At 46.1% G+C, this 19,150-nt stretch overlaps 2 protein-coding genes across 7 annotated transcripts in view; both read left to right on the top strand.

Moving 5' to 3' along the window:
* Positions 1-1,535: 1,535 nt before the first annotated feature.
* Positions 1,536-17,011, top strand: LOC308334225 (sine oculis-binding protein homolog). Of its 2 annotated transcripts, none has more exons than XM_080790861.1 (7): positions 1,536-1,843; positions 4,466-4,595; positions 4,918-5,112; positions 6,580-6,731; positions 8,405-8,500; positions 8,728-10,722; positions 13,571-17,011. In XM_080790861.1, exons 1-6 carry the CDS (start codon positions 1,751-1,753, stop codon positions 10,711-10,713), a joined length of 2,652 nt encoding a protein of 883 aa, XP_080646987.1. In that variant the 5' UTR covers positions 1,536-1,750; the 3' UTR covers positions 10,714-10,722; positions 13,571-17,011. The 2 variants fall into 2 exon arrangements, with proteins under 2 accessions (XP_080646987.1, XP_080646988.1); XM_080790862.1 differs by lacking the exon at positions 1,536-1,843 and adding an exon at positions 3,810-3,957.
* A 514-nt stretch (positions 17,012-17,525) lies between these two features.
* Positions 17,526-19,150, top strand: part of LOC308333725 (rho-associated protein kinase 2-like) — a 42,630-nt gene continuing 41,005 nt past the window's right edge. For all 5 annotated transcript variants that reach the window (XM_080790192.1, XM_080790191.1, XM_080790188.1 and 2 more), the window contains exon 1: positions 17,526-18,208. In XM_080790192.1, coding sequence (XP_080646318.1) covers positions 18,113-18,208 — 96 coding nt within the window. In that variant the 5' untranslated portion in view covers positions 17,526-18,112. The remainder of the gene's footprint in view (positions 18,209-19,150) is intronic.

The raw sequence follows: 19,150 nt of genomic DNA, 5'->3' as shown, positions 1-19,150 counted from the left end.
GACCCAATTAAGCATTACACTTGTACACAAATAGACACTTCTATATAGTTAAAGAACAGAACAGGAATTCATCATAACGGAAGCAAAAAGGGAAAAGAAACATATACAGTGAGAGGAAAAAAAGGGGGGGGGGGTGGTGGTGGGGGATTCAGATTTTACGGGGGCCAGTTTCGAATTGCAGCCGTCCATAGGTGCCCTTTGAGAGCGGTTTTGAAGGAGTCAAGGGATTCACATGTCTTAATGACTGTTGGTAGGGCGTTCCACATTTTGGTGGCATAGGAGCGAAAATAATTTAGTCCCTTGTTTGTGCCGAATCTGGGTTGTACATGGTTTGTTGCACTCCCTCTGGTGTTGTGGGTGTGGACTTCGTTCACATTAAGGAAGTAATTAGACAGGTACATGGGTATCTTGGTGGTGTATCGAATCTTGTGGACCAGACCCATTGCAAGATGCTGTACTCTGTCCATCCCAGCCTGTCAAAGTGGGCAGGGGTGAGGTGGGTTCGGGGGGGTGAGGCCAAGTAGAAGCCTGACCAGTTTGTTTTGGGAGGTCTGGAGTCTTGTTTTAAGGGCCTTTGAGGTGCTGTGGTACCAAGAGGTGCATGCATAGTCAAAGAAACCTTGTACGAGGGCTCTTGTTAAGGTCTTCAAGGTGTTTTTGTTGACCAGTGAGGAGATCCTGTAAAGGAATCTTGTAAATGTACTGTATTTACGGTACATTTACGATACATTTACAAGTAGGCCTACATTTACTTGTAGCCTACTTGGTTTAGTGTTCACCACTGATTTCATCCATGTTGAGACAAACGTTTGAAGGCCGCTCTTTTCTATGCACGGACACTGCAGGAACACACCATCCTCTATATCTGTCTGTGGTACTTTTCCTCAGGCAGGGAGAGCCAAAGGGCTAAATGTGGCGATTTCAGCCAGGTGTTGGGTTTGTTTCTCTTGTGTCAGTGCGCTGTGTGTGTGTGTGTGTGTGTGTGGGGGGGGGGGGGGGGGGGGGAGATGAGTGAATGAGTGAAGTGAAATGAAAGAGAGGGATAGATATTGATAGCCATACCTATTTATCACTCTGACTTCTCAGAAGTAGCCTAGAATTAAATCCTTGCCTTGATTTGAATATTTATTTATTTCCCAGATGGCAAGAGTTTTTGCATATCATATTTGAATCTCAATAAGGCAATTGCTACACAAGTGCTACACAAAACACAGAGACAAAGTGCAAAAGAAACAAATTAACAGTCACGCACGCACGTCATCATCAAACAGATGCCATTTGAGAAAGCCCCAAACATTCTGCCATGGTATCATTTACACGCGCGGCTTTTTCATCCCTTTATTTTAAGACAAGAATATACAGACAGTGTTTGTACTTTGTCCCCCCCAGATAAAACACAGTCCTTGCATTCCTCAATGAAATGTATCTGTTGAGATTTGGGAGGGGTGGGCGCCAGGTGTTGGGTTACATTCGGAGGCCCCTCCCTGTTCTACCCAGGCCCAGAGAGAGAGAGAGAGAGAGTGAGAGGGATTGTTTCGGCGGTGGCACCAGCCCACAGCGCACGCATGTTCAGTGAGTGGGACTTCAATGGGAGAAGCCCCAGATGACGGATTCAGACGTCTGGGATTGGGAATGACAGCCGCTGTCACCGAGAGTGACAGCTTTCGCTCTGTGCTCCTTGACTATAGTCGCCTCAAGTGACGCGCTGCTCTCTCGTTTCTCTCTCGGCCAAACGGATCCAGCCAGGACTATGCCAGAGATGGAGAAGGGCAGACCGCCGGAAAATAAACGCAGCAGGAAACCCGCGCACCCCGTCAAGAGGGAGATCAACCAGGAGATGAAGGTGAGAGCGTCAGTGACATGCTGTTAAAGCCGGTGTTTATCTTCTGACATGTTTATTGACGTGTTGATAACTTAGTGATGTTTGTACCGTCTTCGTGGGCCAGAATGAGCGCACAAATCAGTGTTCGGAAGGCTCGGACACAGTTGCCTAAATAGTATTTATTATAGTTATGTGATCATGTTGTTGCCACGGAAAAGTAACTTTCTTGACCTGGCTCCTTGTCACCAAAGAATATAAGAAATAAAAAATATATGAAAAAAAAACTAAGGAGAAAAAAAAGTTCAGTGAGTTTAAATGAAAGTGTCAGGCTGTTAGCCTTTGCCTTTCAGTGACGCGATATCAGGCCAGCTGTAATGTCCAGCGGAGTTCCAGATGTGCGTCACCATACGGCAAAAACACATCACTTCTTCCCCGCTTCTGTTATGCGCGCACTTGTTCTCCCCTATACCGCACCTCTTCCAAAACGAGAGCGTTTATAATATACTTTAAATAACCTACTGTCTCCTCTAATCAAGAATCAAGTGCTGTTCTTGTCAAGGGGGGCACATGTGGCTAGATAAGTTCATTCAAAGTGGTGTGAATGATTCTTTCTGACTGTCCTACCAATACAGGCCTATTACTACTGGGAAACAAATCCATGGTTTGCCTCCTTGTTTGGGTTTTGAAACTGGCTATTTGAGACCTGTGCGTTTGGGCGTAAGGGATATCCAAGTCTCCCTCAAGTAAGAATGGAGAAATCTAAAAGGACAAGCAGTTTTGGAGATTCTGGTCTTCGTGAGAGAGGAAATGTGCTCTTTTTGTGTAAGTGGTTTGGATTGTAGCTTTTGATATCCAGGGGAGGTGTAGTGTTACAACTTAACTAATTTTAATCAAAACATGTGAAACGCTATCCCTGCTTGATGTAAGCCTGCCTGGGCTGAATCTTGAGGTCGGCCCTGGTTTGTTGCCTTTGGCTGCAACTCTCTCTGTGGTTTGGGATATGGCTTGTCACTCTCACAAAGCAGATGTTTGTCTGAACTGCCAAAAAGAAACAAAAACAACATTGTGGGAAGCGGTGGGGAGGGGAAAACGGCCTGTCTTTCACTAATGAGAAAATAGCAAGACAAAATGACAACTGAACTGAATGTACTGTAACATATAGGAAGGTTTTGATGATGGAAATTCTTTATTTTCCGAAAGTAGTAATCAATGCAGAACACTGCACTGCTTTGAGATGAGATAGGCACATGGATCTACCCAACAACAACACTGACACAGACACGGTGGGCTCACAGGCTGGGGCTGTGGACAGGACAAGTGTCAAACAATGAAATAGCAAGGAGGACAAGCGATTGAGAGAAAGACAGACTGACTCACAGAGTAACTGACAGACACACAGACAGACAGACAGACAAACAGTGTAATTTCAAGTGGGGCCGCAATCCGGCCCAGTGTTGTCACAGTAATGAATCTGTTTCAACACCGCAGTCGGACCCGCGCTCTCCACGTCAGACCGGTGCACAGCTCCCAGACACCAGATACTTGACTTTAATCATGGTTAGGCATATTTAGCTGGATATGATACGACTGCGTGCACGCACACACACACAGGCACACACACAGAGTAACCAAGAGAGGGAGAGATCAGTTTCTTTGAGGCCCTATAGTGCAGAGCAGAGGTCGGAGTGAGGGAAGCAGAGGAAAGAATGTGCAGTCAGTACTACAGCACTACAACACCACCACAGCAGACTGGCTGTGCTGGAAAAGACTGAAACCTGAGAGGCTACGTTGTGTCGGGTGTCAGGGCTGGAAGGTGCTGGGGTGGAGGGGAAGGAGGAAGGGGGCTAGTGGAGAGGCAGTGAGAGAGAGAGAGAGAGAGAGAGAGAGAGAGAGAGAGAGAGAGAGGGGAGGGGAGGGAGGGACAGAGAAGACTGTATACAGATAGAGAGAGTGAGAGAGAGTGTGTGAGACGTGCGTGTGCGCTGGACACTGGAGAGAGAAGAGGGGAGAGGAGAGAGGGGCATTTCCGAGAACCGTGGGACCTCGCTGTGGTGTAGGGTGTCCCGCTCTGATTTCTGCCCGTTCCGGATCGGATTTCTCCTCCAATCCGGTTCTCCCAAAAGCCACAGAGAGAGGTGGGTGGATGAAGAGAGAGACCTTTGTGTTTTTCTTTTTTTTTCTCATCTGGTCGTAATAAAAAAAAGAGACCACACGTCCCATCTGTGGAGAACAGTTTTCTTTTCTCTGTCTTTTTTTTTCTTTCTTCCAATTAAACGTAATAAACAAAGGATGATTCATAGATTTCACACTGGTGTTAGGTTTTCAACCTTTCCGTCTCAGATTTAGCAAGAGTAAACAACTTGAATACATCATGGAAAAAGTGCCATACTGTACTCCACTGTGCTCGTATTCATTTCTCCGGCTGGGGCCGAGGCAAAAAAAGAACCCTGTCCATTGATTCGGAGTTAGGAAGGTCTGATTATTTTTAAGTGTAGGCTATGGATAAAAAGTTCCACTAACGACAGCATACAATATAAGGTCATGTGCAGATTCGTATTCACAGGTGGGCAGAGGCACAGTTATCCCGTCCCCGTTCACAAAGTGATTAATCAGTGATATATTTGGCCATTTTATCCCGTGCAGACATTTGCTGAGAGCACCATGAACGAGCTGCTAGGCTGGTATGGATATGACAAGGTGGAACTTCGAGACTCAGAGGCCGGCGAGATCCGGAACTACAGAGAACGACGTCAGCACGTGTCTGTGCTAAAAGGTGAGACCAGGTATCTGTATACAGTACAACAGTTTAAGACCGGGTCACCCTCGATACACAGCGAGCACAGTAACAGGTTCTACTGGTTGTCATACTGCAGACACCGAATCACTGTCGCTGCAATTGAGTCGAGACTCACATTTCATACATTATGTTAGGTCTATAGTTTCACAACATGTTTGTACTATAAGCCTGTAAGGGGAATTGTTATGGTTTCAAAAGATGTTGCGATATCGTGCCAAGGACATGTATGCAGCTAAGGTATCATATTCCATGAAAAAAATGAAAGTTGATTATATGATTATGTGTTTATGTCTTCCAGAAAACTCATTGCCAAAACCGAAGAGCCTGGACAGCAAGGTGGGTCCCTCAGTTCTGGCCATGAGGAGTGGGGAGAGAGAATCCTCCTGTGTCCCCTCCTCTTCGTCCTCCTCGTCTTCGCCAAGCTCATCCCTGACAAGCCCGAAGGAACACAAGAGCGCCCCTGTCATCGTGCCCCTCATAAAGCCCTCTGCAGGTAGGGGAGAATCACTACACTGTGATAAGATCGATACTACGTTTATGTTTGTTCTCATGTTTCACAAGGTCATTGGCATTTCGTTCTTGCCACATAGTCCCGCCATACACCCACAAGCACACATTATCCTGCACACATGGTATTCCTCCATTGAGACCAAAGTACAGGTCAGGGTCAGGCATAGTAGAGGGGACAGCCACAGGTTGCTTAAGACTCGTAGTGACAAAAGAGTGACCAATGTTTGTCAACATCCCCATCCCACCATATTTTATTACTCTCAGTTTTTGGTTTAGACTAGTCATTGGTTAGACCAGTCATTAGTCCTACAACTACAACCTATCTCAAACCCTCACCCTAAACCTAACCTCCCCTCCCACTAAATAGGCTATAAGTGCAGAACTGCAGAACCAGAGAGAGAGAGAGAGAGAGAGAGAAAGATACCATACACAGACAGACAGACAGACAGACAGACAGACAGACAGACAGACAGGACCACATTGACCTCTGTACAAATTACAAAGTGTAAAAAGAAAATATTCAATCAATCAATCGATCAATCAACAAACAGACAGACAGAGCAAAATACACACAGTCACAGTGTCATTACAGTATCCTCCGTGGTTAGGCAAATACACACAATCACAGTGTCGTTACATTACAGAATACACTGATATTGTTATATATCCTATCCTATATAAAATTTGACTAATGTCCAGCCCGCCATCGGCCCGCCAGTGGGTGGACCACAGCGCCCCGTCACTGTGACTCAGAGATAACCATGCCCATATGGGTATATACTGGTGATGACATCAATGAGCAGTGGTGCAGTGCTCATTGCACGTGGTACCACGGCGTCCCGTCAGTCTTTTGAGCAGGAGCATGTGCACGTACAGGCACAGATGTACACGTGCACGGCTGCACGCACATGCAAGGATGTGAACGTGCGTACCCGCAAGACTGTGGCAACCTCGCGTATTGATCCACCTCTTACCAAAGCTTACAAAAGTGACGAGTGTCAGTGTAACAGTGTGGATTAACATACAGTAGGAATGACCCTGGCTGGATGCACATCAATGGTCCATTGTGTGACCTGCTAAGTACTGTAGGTGTGGGTATACTGTCAGATGTTCTGAAGCAGTCTAAAGAGAATGTTTGGAACAGTGGCTGATGGATTCATGAACTAACTGATGTCCGCAATGTAAAAACTAGTGATTTCCTATACAAACATGTTTCCTACTATTTATGCACTAGTAAACCTAAGTACAATTTATCCACCATTATTAAATTACAATGCATGTGTGTGCGCACAGCATCCCACCTGTTAAAAAATCACCACAACACTGGGGATGACGGGGAAGTGCCATAGCATTAATTCCTTTGTTGATTCTTCTCTCTCTCTCTCTCTCTCTCTCTCTCTCTCTCTCTCTCTCTCTCTCTCTCTCTCTCTCGCTCTCTCCCCCTCTCTAGTGGAGGATGTTCAAAATGTGCAGATAGTGTGCGTATGGTGTCAGAAGGAAGGAGTGAAGCGCTACTCCCTATGCATGGGTTCGGAGCTCAAGAGCTTCTGCAGCGAAAAGTGCTTCGCTGCATGCAGACGGGCCTACTTCAAGCGCAACAAGGTTGGTAGTTAAACGAGGAAAACTCATTGTTTCAGCAATCTCGCTGGCCCATTGGTCAGAGATATGACATTCCAGCTGATGTAATATAAATAATGCATTACTGCACAATGCCTTGAATGATATGGAATTGGCTACTCACTGTCTGGTGATAAACACTGACAGTGCTTTTTTTTTACTTTCGAAGAAAACATTCAGGAGCATACCGTTATATGCATTGGACACATTCATCTAATTGCTGCAAAAGCCTACAGAGGGGACTCTATAGTCTAAAATGCTAGGCAGGTCAAATTTGGAAAATGAAAATGTCACACTCTTGATCACAGTACAATCTAACATAACTAACATAATATCCCTGGGTTTGTTATTGACATTTCAATTCAGGCAAAACAGAAATCACTAGATGAAACACTTGTTAAGATTGTGGATTGTGTATTCGGATGTATGGATGGACCAATTATTAAGTATAGCAGGACACACACACACACACACATACACACACACACACACACACACACACACACGCACACACACGCACACACACGTCGCACGCACAGTGTTAGTGTGCGCCAGGTGTTCAGTGCCAGGTGTTCAGTGTTCACATACAGTAAGTAGTAGACACAGCCAATCAGAGGATTCTGGCAGGTAAACAAACCCTCAGAAATAGATACCACTGATCTTGACAGTGAGGTCATATTGGACAGATTAATTTACACAAATTTAAAAAGCGAGATCTCAGAGAACACATACGGTATTCTGGTTTCCAATGGAGGGGCTAGTGTAGGAATGGTGTGAGAGAGGTCAAAGTTGAGAGAGGACACTTGGTATCAGTTTCGTGTTAATGGAGGAGTGGCCAGTCATTAAGTGGCTTTCGTCCAGAGGAAAGGGAAGTGGTACCTCTATAGAACTGCTCTGATACGCGTTGCCACAACTTTTCACCATCCATTATGACATGGATACCCGCTCTTTGGAGGTGCGAGGTGGCAGGCAGGGCTATCGCCTTTCACCCTCGCTGTTGTTTATGCTACGCTTGGTTGATTCACACGACAACAGAGACAAAAGAGCAGTCTGCGTGCAACAAGGCCTCTCGTTTTTTGGAGGTGGGGAGCAATACGTTGCCGTTGGCCTGTCCGTGCTTGTCTGAGAGGAAGGGCAGGGGGCCTGGGGCGAGGTGTCCACTTTCAGCGCATACCTTACCTGCAGCTGCCTCATGTTTCGTAACTCAACACGACTCAATGGGCGACAGAGAAGGGGGAGCGCTCAGATCCACACAGCATCGGTTTACATAAATCGAATGGAGTTTCCTATGTTCATACGGCAAGGCCGTTGACAATATGACAATTCATCATCTACACTTATCTCCCCAATCAGTTGCATTGTGTCTATTTCACAACACAACTGACCTTACATCCATGGTTTCACAAACCTTTTTGCTGCTTCCGAGATTGATGACAAGCCAGTGATTTGCATCGGAGGCTATTTCAGTTCGTGTTATGTAAGAAGCGTCCCACTTTTGGTTTAATGACCACAGGATGATTCAAACATGGTGTTATGATTTAAAGTAACCATCAGATGAGTTGGTGGTTTTAACCATCCAGGCTACTGTGATCAAGTAAATGCTCCCCAATAGATCATGCCTTGGGTGTCAAACTGTGTTTTCTTTCCCTGTGTGTCAGGCCAGAGACGAGGATCTGCATGGAGAGAGGTCTCCCCAGCACCCCCAAACAGAGGAGTCCCCCAGGCTGGTGCTGAAGATAAACAGCAATGTCAGAGTAAGAAGAACACACTATCAATGTACCTTTTGTATTATTTTACACATATGAAACACTAACACAGTGTAAGTCTCAGTGGTCCATTATCTCAGAGCTTAAGTTCTCCTGTTGCATGGTTTACTTATATCTCCAATTACGTTCAAACAATGATTATATGTGTTCATGGTTCACTCCTTTTATCAACATGTTTTCAGATCTGGCATATCACTTAAAGTGACCCTCCACAGTCTCTTTCCCCTGCACCGCAGGTATGCGATTGGTGCAAGCACGTCCGTCACACCAAAGAATACCTGGACTTCGGATCTGGTGAGGAGAGGGTCCAGTTTTGCAGCACCAAGTGTCTGAATCAATACAAAATGGACGTCTTCTACCGAGAGGCTAGGGCGGCGCTCACAAACACCAGCTCCAGTCCCAGCAGAGCCAGCCAAGATGGCAGGGCGGATGGCAGCGAGGTGGGGCAGAAGCTGCTCACCCCCGAATCATGGAACAGCGGCGGCGGCAGCAGCACAGGGGAACTCCGTCACAGAAATGTATCCCCTAAAGGACACATGCCCATCCACGGATCGGCTGCATCCGCCTCTGTCTCTCCATCTGAGGCAGCCTCGTCCTCCTCCAAGGTCCCCGTCTCTGGGCTGAGATTGCTGGAGAGACCCATCCAACCCCCTCCGCATCCCCCTGCTGTGGAGGTGTTGTCCAACCCTGCTGCTCCTCCTACCTTTCATCATCCCCCTCCTGCTCATCCTCGTCTCATCATGGAGCACCAGCCCATGCCTCAAATGCACATGCCCTTCATCAGACCTCCTCTTCATGCTCAGGGCCTGAAAAGCCCAGTCACCAATTCTCACAGACACCCGGGACCTGCTTCCAGCCCCATCCACCGCCCGCCCCACTCTCCCCACATGCAGCCCCCCACAGCCTCATCGATGAACCCACCAGGAATGGGGCATCCCTTCCCAGGTGCCTACTTCCCTGGCCTTCACTCTCCTCCTATCAACATGATGCCTCGGGGGCCTGTCCCGATGCATCCTATGATGAACTGGAATGGTATTCCTTCCTTTAGCCCTCTGCTCCCTCAGCCCACCATCCTGGTGCCTTATCCCATCATTGTCCCGCTCCCTGTTCCAATACCCATCCCTATCCCCATTCTAATCCCTGCTAAATCAACAACCCCAGAGGCCCCAAGCCATGGCGGGGTCATCCAACCTGTGCCAGAGGGAGGAGACAGGGGTAGATCCTGGGGCGCCAGGCAGCCATCTCCCAGTTTCTGTATGGGGGACAGCAGACAAGGAGCCAACAGACTGGGCAGAACCTCCACTCAGGGTCTCCCCTCACCTGCAGAGCCCAACAGAAGGGACACAGATTGGGTTAAATCAGAAAGGCCATTCTCATCCCCAGCATCCACGCCACATAGTGGAACATCCTCCCCCAGTGCCCGATATAACGAATCACCTTCCTCTGTCCCAGGATCAGAGACAGTGACAGACTATAATCTTACCCAGCATCAGCAGCCGGAAAGACAGGTTATCCAGAGGGTTCTCCAGAGGACCCAAGTGAAGGTGGAGCCCAACACCAACGGGGTGGTTGACTTGTCAGGGCCAGGTGAGTCAGGACCTGGGCTGGGTACCAGGGCAGTGCTCCATGATGTTATCAAGCCCACTCCTCTTCGACCCCAGTCCCCTTCAAATGATGCTGCCTACCGCCCGCAGAATTCCAGCACTACACCTTCACAGCCTCTGCCCAGCCCCAGGGGGAGCAGCCCACCCAACGACCCTACGTCTTCTTCCCCGGTGTTCCAGGACCACGGTCCAAATGGGATGACCTCAGGTTCTGCCGCTCCCAGCCCAGATTCCTCCCTACCCCAGAGAGCAGCTCCGCCCCCAGACCCTGCGCTTAGCGAGCTGGAGGCCATCAAAGAGAACAACTGCTCTGTGGTCGGCCCTGTCCGGGCTGAAGGCACAGTCATCCAATCAGAGGAGACCTTGGCTGTGGGCGGGGAGGCAGGAGAGGACCCTCATGTGCCTGATGAGGACCATGCCTACGCTCTGCCTACAGCACCAAAGACAGGGGGGGGCACCACCACCGCGCTGCTCTTGCCCAAATTAAGGGACAAGGGTGCCCTGCGGAGCCCTCCTACTCCTAGTGCACCAGGTTCGGGAGACATGGAGCCAGCTCTGAAAAGGCGCTGCCTACGTATCCGTGATCAGAATAAGTAGGGGATGGAGGTGAGACTTGTTTACAAAGTTCTGACTTATATGTTATTTTATATGTTCTGACTTGATTCAAATAAGATAAAGCATATATATATATATATATATATGCTTTATCTTATTTTAACTCAAAATAATTTCTGTTAAACATCTGTCATCAAAATCATAAATTAACCATAATCAACAAACTGTAGTACTATGTATTAGATACCTAACTGAATATAGGGATAGATATAGTAGAAGGAACAAAATACCTCCTCTCCATACTGGAGATAGATACACCAAACCAAACTGAAGTATAGGAACACCACATTGGTGGATGGTGGGTGGAGGTTAGATCAAATAGTGTCCTGTATCTCCAATCTCAGAAAAGCATTCTAGATCGTTTACAGAAACACTTAGCTGTGATTTTTCAAACATCCCAAGCTCTCAATGCTTTTCCCTGTGTGCCACGCTCCAAGCAGGTTAAAACAAACACCACAGAGATGAATAAACACTTTGGATTTTACTGTACAGGAATTATTTGCAGACACCATTTGAACATGCCTATCACACATATAGATAGATACTGTACAGACGCACGCACGCATGCACGCACAGGACATTGGCAATCATAGGTCACACAATATGCGCATGGTCACTAAACAGCATGGCGCCAAAGAGAGAGAATCCCAGTAACCTGGCACTCCTCTGTCCTCTAGGGTTACAGTATGGGAAGGAGGTGGAGGGCAGAGACAGAGAGAGTCACTTTGAAAGGAGATCACCTCAGTGCGGCCTGACAGTCACAATGCTTTGTTTGCAAGGCAGCCTGTTTCATAGACCCGGCTTTGCCAGGACACGCGAGCATTTGTCTGCCTGTGTGTGAGAGGAAGAGAACAAGAGAGAGACAGAGGGAGAGAGAGAGGGAGAAGTTGAAGCCAGGTTGACTGAGAGAGCTCAAAGTCATAGATGTGCGAGAGGGACTGCCAGTGAGTGATTTTGAACTGCCTGCCTCCTGCAGGGCGAGCAGACAAGGCAAGCACGCTACCCTTCTTTCCTGGGGTTGCCTTGGAGACAGAGGTGATCGTCAGGCAGACTACAAGGCGCTGTGAATATGAGAGCCAGCCCATGGTGATGGAGCTCTGGGGCTTCATTAGAAAACGCAGGGGCAGAGTTGGAGCGATCCGGTTACGTATGTCATAATGACACGCTATTCTGGCCTTGCCCTGTCTCACTCCCATGTATGAGTTTAGCACTCGTCTCCCATCTCCACTTTCCTCCCCTATTCCTCCTTCTCCTCACTCACCACCGCTGTCTCCTGCCAACCAGATGTTGTTGTTACCAGACCAGAACAGAAACCCCTCCTTTCTGTGGGCCAATCAAAGGGTTCTCTTCATTTCACTTGCCTGATTGGAAATCCAAATGACCCCAACACCACCTATCGTTTTTTTTTTACAAACTATCCACCATTATGAGGTCATGTTCTCACTTTACTGTATGTCCTGGGATTAAACCGCCGAAAGAACTGAGAGGGTTTAGATTTCCACTGTGCTTCACTTCCCTCCATTTTCCCTCTCCAAGCCTCCATAAGGCCAAAAGGTCACCTTAATAATAATGGTGTTTGAAAAAGATGACTGCCTGGTGGAAAGAGCACTACATAACCTGTTATCTTATACTCCAAAAGTTATGTGCCAAAGCATTAAACGATTCCCTTTCACTAAATGAGGTCCCACTTTTACCCTTTGTCATTTGTTGTGGTTTTGTGCGTCCCCTTAGTAACCGATACATATGAAATCACAGCGTGTTGCTAGCGTTGTGCAGGCGGATTTATGGCCTTGTGTTGTGTGTAATGGGAGCTGGCTGCCTTGCGCCAATGACTCTAGTTCAGCACCTCTGTGCGCGGAGGTGAATGTTGCTGTCCTGTTCCATTGTCTCTGCTGCTAAAAGTCTTTAAAAAAAATCACCCACTCTGACAGGATCCGCCGCCAACTGGAGGATTTCACCTCAGGAAATAGCCCGGTTTTACGTCTCAGTTTTCCTTGCCTTTATTTGGGATATTTTATAGCCCCGTGTAACCCGATCTCTCCACATGGGTATTCGCTGAGCGTTTGAAACTAAAACGCAGTGGGACAGAGGGAGTACAGAATCCTGGCTTGGACCTTACGTGTGTGTGTGTGTGTGTGTGTGTGTGTGTGTGTGTGTGTGTGTGTGTGTGTGTGTGTGTGTGTGTGTGTGTGTGTGTGTGTGTGTGTGTGTGTGTGTGTGTGTGTGTGTGTGTGTGTGTGTGTGTGTGTGTGTGTGTGTGTGTGTGTGTGTGTGTGTGTGTGTGTGTGTGTGTGTGTGTGTGTGTGTGTGTGTGTGTGTGTGTGTGTGTGTGTGTGTGTGTGTGTGTGTGTGTGTGTGTGTGTGTGTGTGTGTGTGTGTGTGTGTGTGTGTGTGTGTGTGTGTGTGTGTGTGTGTGTGTGTGTGTGTGTGTGTGTGTGTGTGTGTGTGTGTGTGTGTGTGTGTGTGTGTGTGTGTGTGTGTGTGTGTGTGTGTGTGTGTGCGCGTGCGTGGCGCGTGCGTGGCGCGAGGGAGGGTGTATGTGTATATGTTTAATATGCATGTTTGAATGAAACTGTATTAGTGTGTGAGAAAAGAGTCCAGATGTTCTTCGTTTGATTGTGCGCTGTGCGACAGTTATCTGAGTGTTGACATGTCTAAAAGCCTCATTCTCACAGTGTTTATGCGGAATGGGCGGATTAGGGAAGGAGAGGGAAGTGAAGGAGGGGTTGATATTGGATATGGTAGAAATGGAAATTCTACAGTCAGACGAGAGTCTAATATCTCTCCACTGCCTAACCCCCCCCCCCCTCCTCTCTCTCTCCTTCAATGTGATGAACAGACTCCCTGTTTAACACTGTACCGTGGTGCCAGAACCAGTGACATGCCCTCTTGTGGACGACACCAGCGCTAACACCCTCCAGTCTGTCAACCCATCCAGACTGGCCTGCAGTGTCCAGCTCTTCCCACATGCCCAGCAGGGTGCCAAAGCAGGAAGTCGCCCAGATGGCCACATCATCCCAAGCCAACATGGGGAAATCCAGAATACTTACGAGCACAGCACAGTCACACGTCTTGTCCTGGACCAAAAAAAAAGGAAGAAAAAGAAAAAAATAAGTATTATTGGCCAGTGTGGTATGTTGTGTTCAGAGAGAACATGATGCGGAGCATCCCTGATCCTTTGCCTGTCAAATATTTGCCCTAAAGTGTGAGTGCGAATGTGCGTGTGTTATCTGTGTGCACGTGCAAGCGTGGCTGTACGGATGCGCTCCTGGTCCTGCTCCGTGCGGCAGCAGACGGAGCTCTGATCAGCCTTGTGTGGTCTTCTCAGATGGAGCCTGAACATGATCTCTTTCCAGGGGAAACGGTTTGTTTTCTCTGCCCGGCTCACACAAAGAGCCACATTGTTCCTCTCCCCATATCCCACGCTGACTCCCCACTCCAGGTTTTGGGTTACCTGGCCGACGGGTGCTCAGACTTCAGGATTTATTTTTCTTTTTTTTTTAAACTTTTTAAAACTTTTTTATTTTGATCGAGAGCCAGGAATATCTCTCTAGTCTACCCTACGCTCCTGCCTGCACCTTCTCTCCTCCCAATCTAAATACAGTACACAGAACATGCTAGTTCTTTATAGGCTTGATCCCTCACAAGTGATTGCCTGTGATCCCCTGCCCTCCCCTCTCTCTCCCTCTTTCACACTCTCCTTTCAACCTCCTTCAAGGGAGGAGAGAAATTCTGCTGAGATTGAGACTCCATCCTCAGGCAGTTTACACACGGTGCGGAGAAGAGTCTCTCTCAGGCTGCTAGGTGGGAAGACTGAGCGATGTAATGTAATCTCCAAGGAGACAGGATGCTCCTCTTTCTGCCTGCTCACAACTGTGTGTAAATCTACACGGGCTAGGCTGTGCAGGGGACGCCTATGCCACCTGAGATAGTCTGTGAACGTAGGGCTATGTGGTGTGCACAAAATCAAATATTCAGATATTTGTGACAAAATACCTCAATGTCGATATTGTGAAGATCATCATATTGTGAGGATATCAAACTTTTTTTCTTTAAAAAGGTTTCCAAAAATAGCAAATCTACAAGCTCACAATGTGGCACATTTAGATCGGATAGCTGTTTTTTAAAATATTTGAAAGTAAAATAGGGCTTAAGTGATTTAACCCAGTAAAGGACAACAGCTACTGTATACCATATAACATCATTATATGATACCCAAAATCCCAGACGATATCTAGCCTAGTTTTTTATCACAATATCGATATATTGCCCAGCCCTATGTGAGCGTTCAGTGGTCTTAACGACACTGGTCCATAAACGTGTGATTCCCAGAAGCCCCCAAACCATTTGTTCGATCTGCCAAGCCTGATCATAGAAAATCAGGATCACTTTGATTTCTGGGTACACAGTAAAATCGTCAGTGTTCATTTAGTTATTACTATTGAGAGTTAAATATAACCAAGGATCCATTAGGGCTACATTTTGTACATTGTCAGAGTTAAATAACAGTGAGGATTTTACTGTGTACTATAAACGTACAGGAATGTTTCCTGGCGGCGTATTCCTTTGTGTTCGTTGTACGCGGCAAATAGAGTGATACTGATTCTGATCCTTTTGTGTTATCTGTGTTATCCGAAGATTTTGGACAACAGGGTAGTCATATTACCAAATGTGGTATTATTTTCAACCGTCAATGGCTGCAGTGTGAAGCTATCAGTATTACAGTTCCCTCTTCTGGGGATACGTTATGACATTTGATCCTGTGAGAGCATCTCGGGACTCTTGTCTTGTCAACATCCCAATTTAAGATTTCATTTGTTCATTGTTTTGTTGTACTTTACGCAGATACTTCTCTGACCTTATTAACTTATGGATGATGCTTCTGCAGACCCCCACCTCCCCTAAAAAGTGCTTTATTTGTTTGTAAGTTGTTCTGTTTTTGTTGTTTCACGATTGTACTTTAATGAGTGCCGAAGCTCTTATTGCCCTTTTTGCAAAAATCTTGTATAATATATGCCCACTAGAGTGCAGTGTTTGACTTTGGAACTTTTGCACCTGCCTGTTTTGGACAAGCAAAGCAACTAACAGAATAGGCCAGGGCGACCAAAAGTCTGCAACTTTCATGTTGCACACAACACTGCACTCAATGCCAACTGATGTTTGATAGTTCATGCCAGATAGATACTAGTTTCTCACATACACTGATCTAACCTATATTTGCTGCCAGTATGTTATTCTCATGTTACGATACCTCCAAGACTCATCAGGCTGCCAAGAATCTAATATCATTAATAGTTCAACACAACTTCAAGGGGGATGCTGTTATTCGCCCAGGAATAAATACACAATCAGCTTGACCTACAATAAGTTCTAAAAGTGGGGTCCAGGGACTCCCAGTGGTCCTTGAGGGCGTTCGGGGTCACCAGCAAAATGAGGAACTGTTTCACAACTTTAACCCCATTTTATACTTTGGCTAGTGTATTCAAATGTAGACAAACAACAAGCTCATGTGTCGTCATGTGACATGTTGTGAGCTTGATTGGCTATATCTTAAAAATCACAAAAAAATAGGGGGGGGTCCATGGCCAAACAAATTTACAAATTTTGGCATCCTTGGCAGAATAACCCCTAATTTGATCCACCCCTGCCAGCATATACAACCACATTCCAAAAGAAAATGTCATGCTGTGTTAGTTTTCTGTGTATGTGTGTGTGTGTGTGTGTGTGTGTGTGTGTGTGTGTGTGTGTGTGTGTGTGTGTGTGTGTGTGTGTGTGTGTGTGTCTATGGCAGAAACACATTTCACTGTATCCCCACTCATTCCAGTCCATATCCTCACTATACTGTGTAGGCCATGCCATTATGTCACTGTTATCTACAGTATATACAGATGGCCAGAGGAGGGGACTATGTCAACAGCTCATCTGACTCAGTGATGATATCACCCGATGCAAATAGCTGTGACATCATAGGTGGTCCTCTGTTTCTAACCCTGGAGGCCAACATTGAGACTGCCATTATCACTTTGTTGCACATTATTATCATTGCCATTGCTGACCATTATGTCTCTTTAACCCAATGTTTTGACAAATTATTTGTGTCAGAAATTATATTGCTATTGTTGTTGCCTAAAACCCACACTTGTTGGTGTCCCTGTTCTACATTTAGCCTACTGTGTGAATAGATTGTTCAAAGATGGTTTGTATTTGAAGAGTAAGTAAGTAACCAGGTTTGATGGAAACCAATTTGTAAAGTAAATAAAAGTTATTGTACAAGCAACAAGTTCTGCCCTAATTGTTTGTTATATTTATGTTTTGTACAGCTCTACAGTGGCATTATATAGCCTATTATAGGTAAGTAATAGGCCTACCTATTTCATTGATACAGTGGCAAGTCTGGCCATATGACCTCTATAGGCTGTCGTATAAAAATGAAAATTGTAAACGATAAATATCATTTTGACCCACCCAGGGACTTTGCTACTGCTAGTCCACACACACACACACACACACACACACACACACACACAGATCAATTTCTTGAAATGATCAATTATTAACGTATGCTTTAATTAATTAAAGAAGGTTATAGTGAATGATAGATAAGGACAGCTCGTATAGTCAATGAATGTAATGGTCTATTTTTAGTCCCACTGTCCCAGTGAGTGTGCACGTCAGTCAGCGTATCAGCGTTCCAAAAATACTGAAAGTTGGTGGAGCTCAATCGGGGCGGACGGTAAAAGAGATCAATGAGATAAGAGGACTGGAATTCCTGCTTCGCCGAGGGCTTGTGGGTAGCAGAAATGTGTAGGCTTGTTCAGAAGGGTATGAGGCTAATAGCCTAGCTGGGCACGCAAGAGACCGAGGAATATACCGGTCCGGTCACTCTTGTTCGGATGTTTTAACTTTTAATGAAGAGCGTGACAATAAGGAGAGCAAACAGGTTTTTCATTTTTCTTTGTGCCCGCGGTTATAGTAGGCTACAGGTTCACCACGTTCCGCTTCGGGCATAGATTTTGGAACGCTCACCTTGAAGCGAAAAAACGCGCACCTGAACGTGGAGTCTAGGCTACTTCCTCGAGTCCACTCTGATCTTAAATGCAGCAACTTGGCAAACATAGAAAAGTCCTAAAAGACGTTTACTCCTTGGCGGCGGTTGAATAATTAACCTTACAATCTTGTCACAACAAGCCGTGACTGTGCAGTATAGTTTACTTGGGAGCAGGCAGCTGACATGATATTCCAACAACCAGCAGTCGCAGACTCGCATAGCAAGTCGTGACGGAGGCGGCGGAGTACACAGTACAGAACTACACTACAGGTGTTCTTCAAATCTTAACGAACTCTTTCCAATAACTGGAACTGGATACAATAAACTGCCATCATGTCTGGAGCCGAGAGGAGACATGACAGTCGACTGAAAAAGCTGGAATCTATGATGAGGGACCCACAGTCAGCGCTCAACTTGGAAAGCCTGCTGGTAAGTTTACAATGTGGTTTGGTCAGATGCCAGCAGCAGCATTATGTAGAGTCAGTGACCGATATAACAAGTGATAACACAACAGTAATGATTTATTTTAACCGTTTGATGAGGAAAATAGACAAATGTCAGGACCAATGTCACAATGTGAAAGATAATGGTCATTATGGTGACGGTCCTTAAACGGTACAAACCAGACACACCTACCAAATCAAAAGACAATAAGTCTCTCTCTAGCGTTTTCATAAGCTACACCTCAAGAAAAATAAGTTCCCAAAGATGCTAGACTATATTCCAATAACGTGGCAACTATATATAGGCTACCTGTCTGGCTTAGACTGCCAAACCCCTTGTGACCACCTGATACTGTAGGTGTAAACTCTCCCTGACCTGTCCAAAGAATGCCCCAGACAAGTAGGTACAGAGTAAAATCCTGAGTGATGATAATCTCTTAAAGTGTACAAATGGAACCACATTGACCTGTCAGAGTTAATTAGAACTCTGCAGCAGTCTCAGATGACAAACATGGCACATTAATATGGAGTCTAATATGGAGGACTAATATGGAGTCACTTTGTTACACACCTCTTTAGACACACTCTTAACACGCCTCTGCTGTCAGACATTGGCCTAATTCTACACATAGTTTGTAACCTGCCACAAAGTGTTTCCTCATAACATTTCATCCCCTGTGATTATGGCGAACCACTTTCTCATGCAACAGTGTGTCTGTCCAATAGCCTACGCTACGAACAAGGTAAAAATCTAGTCTGGAGGATAAATGTGCTTCTTATCTGTCGATGATTACAGAATTATGCTGTCTTCCACTCAAAGTTGAGTAGATCATCAGCAGATTGCTGATGATCTACTCAACTTTGAGTAGATGTATTTTATTATGTGAAATAAAGAGATTAAATAAGATGAAGAGCAAAGAAACAAAAG

The sequence above is a fragment of the Protomyctophum bolini genome, assembly GCF_963924005.1.
Source record: "Protomyctophum bolini genome assembly, chromosome: 19".
Classification (NCBI taxonomy): domain Eukaryota; kingdom Metazoa; phylum Chordata; class Actinopteri; order Myctophiformes; family Myctophidae; genus Protomyctophum; species Protomyctophum bolini.
Note: the sequence above shows the minus strand (reverse complement) of the source record. Positions and strands in the feature narration are given on the sequence as shown.